Source organism: Aplysia californica, unplaced genomic scaffold (assembly GCF_000002075.1).
Source record: "Aplysia californica isolate F4 #8 unplaced genomic scaffold, AplCal3.0 scaffold00564, whole genome shotgun sequence".
Lineage (NCBI taxonomy): Eukaryota > Metazoa > Mollusca > Gastropoda > Aplysiida > Aplysiidae > Aplysia > Aplysia californica.
In genome coordinates, this window is record NW_004797834.1 from 208,154 (window position 1) to 211,143 (window position 2,990).

At 44.5% G+C, this 2,990-nt stretch overlaps 1 protein-coding gene across 1 annotated transcript in view; it reads left to right on the forward strand.

Moving 5' to 3' along the window:
• The window catches only part of LOC101862529 (battenin), a 21,975-nt gene that overhangs the window by 14,480 nt on the left and 4,505 nt on the right, over positions 1–2,990 (forward strand). Inside the window, exon 10 of the mRNA XM_005106939.2 lies at positions 52–158. Within this exon, the coding sequence (XP_005106996.1) occupies positions 52–158 (107 nt within the window). The remainder of the gene's footprint in view (positions 1–51; positions 159–2,990) is intronic.

Sequence of the window (2,990 nt, forward strand, 5' to 3'; positions counted from 1 at the left end):
CAATCCCCCGACCCCCTATCCCTTCCCCAAATCTTCCTCTTTGGCGTACAGAAGATGACCCTTTGTTAGACACGGACGAAATAGTTATCCAGAAACACGAGCGGACTTGTGCCAGAATCCTAAGGTGTACCAGGCTGATACTGTGGATGGGAACAAACGTAAGTGTTTTTGTCTTCTCTTATGAACTCCCCTCACCCCACATAAAATGGATTGATTGATCGATGTAATATATATATAAATGTACCCCTACCGGTCAATATCAGTCATACGAAGGGAATTTCAAAACTGAGTTATTTTTAAAAACTATCACCTTTTCCCTACAAATTAAAACAAGAATGAAGGAAACATGACAATATTTGACGAACATACAGAACTTTTAATTGTGCGAGGTGAGGAAACACGAAAAGGAAAAAATGGCTTCAGAAGTAGAGCAATGGGGGGGTCTTAGAATTGAGATAAAGATTTGAAGTTTAGCAGTTTTCTTGGCTAGGCCACGACAAGGTAACATACAAAAGTAGAAAACTATTCATTTACAGAGGAAAAGGGTTATGGACCAAACAAATTTTTTACGAGAATGGACTAAACGTCAAATGCAACAAAGTATTAGCATTGTACTATAGGTACCAGATACTAAATTTTCAAAGTAGCTGTAAGTCAAATGCATCTGTTTCATATGAAATGCCTATGTCTCCTGAGAAATTTGGTACCATACTTTTACCTCTCCGTCAATGTTTAAGAGAATGGCAGCTGTTTCAATTTAATATAATAATAAAAGATTGCTGAAGTCGTCAACTGGCTGCAACCCCATGTTTGGCAGATAGTAAAAGAGTACCAAGTACACCAAACATCTCTACATTAAAAGAGTACAATCACTGTAACATAGAAATGAAGCCTAATATTTTTTTAAGACTGTGAGATAATTACAAATAAGTATTTTATTTGCCTCAAACACGATGATCTGTCGTTATTTCAATAAAAACACCGAGTATTGTCTCCGCCGTGTCGCACCAGCCTTCGCGGCGAGCGAACCGGCTCAATACTGCATTATACTGAGTGCTCCCGGTAGTTTCGCGGACGGATTCATGCAAAATAATTCCGATGACTTTATTCTAAAAGGAAAAGAACTATTTTTTTTCTATGAGTACCCTTTTTATCCGGTATTTTACATAATTCGTGTTAGAAATTGTCTTTGAAAACTTAGACTTTGTTTTTCAAGGTTTTCTATCTAAACGCAAAAGGCCAAAAATAATGAACACGCTCAAAGGTGTATAGTTCTCCGCCAATGAAAAGACGGTATTTAATCAGCAATCTTTCTGTAAAGCATTCGAATGCATGGGTGTCAATTTTGAACAGGGGGACCTCGCATTCTGACCGCGAGGGGATTCCCTTTCCACAGCGATTCTCCAGCTCCAAATACCCAGATATACAAACAACTTACACTATTATAACGAAGAAAATCTGAACTTTTTCAAAGTGTCCAGTATTTGGTGTTTTATAGCAAAAGAGCAAAGAAACAGAGATCTGAATCACCCCCTTTTCACAGAAACAACGCGCTCGGAGGGTTGCGAGTCGGCTTACGTGCCGTGTATACGCTACCTGATTACTGATTTATACGTTAGCAGTAGCACCATAAACAAACGAGAGCACACACACACACACACACACACACACACACACACACACACACACACACACAGAGTTTCAGCTGCGCTGTCTCTTGCCACCATCTCACCCGGGGTCAGACCGCGGAGGTACACGGGGTCAAACTGCAGCAGGGACAGCTTGACCTTGCCCTGACCTTCCAGCCCGTCCTTGACCTCGGCGTGCGTGAGGTCGGCCACGCCCTTCGCCAGGCACAGTTTGCCGGGCTGCGGGGCGGGCGGAGGGCGCCTGTGACGTAGGATCCGGGAGCCCACTCGCCGCAGAAAGGCGTCCTCCGCTAGCTTCTTGCTGGACTCGGAGTCTCTCGCTGCGGGGTCGATGGGAGGGGGCTTCTGGAGCTTCCCCTGGCTGGAAAGGTGAAATGGTGCAATGGTGCAATGGTGCAATGGTGAAACGGTGAAATGGTGAAATGGTGAAGTGGTGCAATGGTGAAATGGTGAAACGGTGAAACGGTGCAACGGTGCAATGGTGAAATGGTGAAATGGTGAAACGGTGAAACGGTGAAACGGTGAAATGGTGAAATGGTGAAATGGTATAGATTTTGACGCTCCAGTCAACACTGTTAGGTTATTCAAGATGCGCGACCTTCAAGTTGAACGTCCTTCTCCGAAAGGAGCGAGCCGAGTGGGAGGAGGCTTCGGGAGCTTGCCCTGCCTGGAGAGGTAAAGTATTCTTTCTTTTGTTTCTTTTGTTTGTTTGTTTCTTTTTTTTGGTAATTTTTTTTTTCACGGCGCTCGCAACTACATAATAAGGTCATATGAAAGTGCGGGACACATTAAACATTTTCAGCTGGTAGGAAATTTTGAATTTTTCTCTGGTGGCTGCCGAAGCCAACTCTAATCGATTTTGGACCCCAAGGGATCTTTAACGTGAGCAACTTGCACACTGGACCTCCGAGATTGTTCGCCCCTACCCGAGAAGGCTAGGTTTAAATCTTAACTACCATAAGGTCAGGAGTGTGGCTGAAAGACAGCAGTAAAAAGAAGCCAAGAAGTAGCAGTAGAAAGGCTGCAAAAAGAGTCAGGAGCCCAGAGGAGGGGGCAAAGGATGTGAGGGGGTGCGGGCGGAAAGTGGAGACGAAAGCAGACGACAAACATTGTTAGAGAGCAGGAAAGGAGGTGAAACAAGAACATTTTAAGAGAAGAAAATGTCTCACGATCAGCTCACTGTCCGGTGGACATAATCACACCAAACGAACTATGACAGGTCGGCGGACAGATACGGGAGTGTCTTCTCCCTTCTGTCAGTCTGGTCCCCACCGGGTAAGGGGAAGAGGTGAGAGGGGCAGAGAGTGAGAAAGAGAGAGAGAGAGAGAGAGAGAGAGAGAG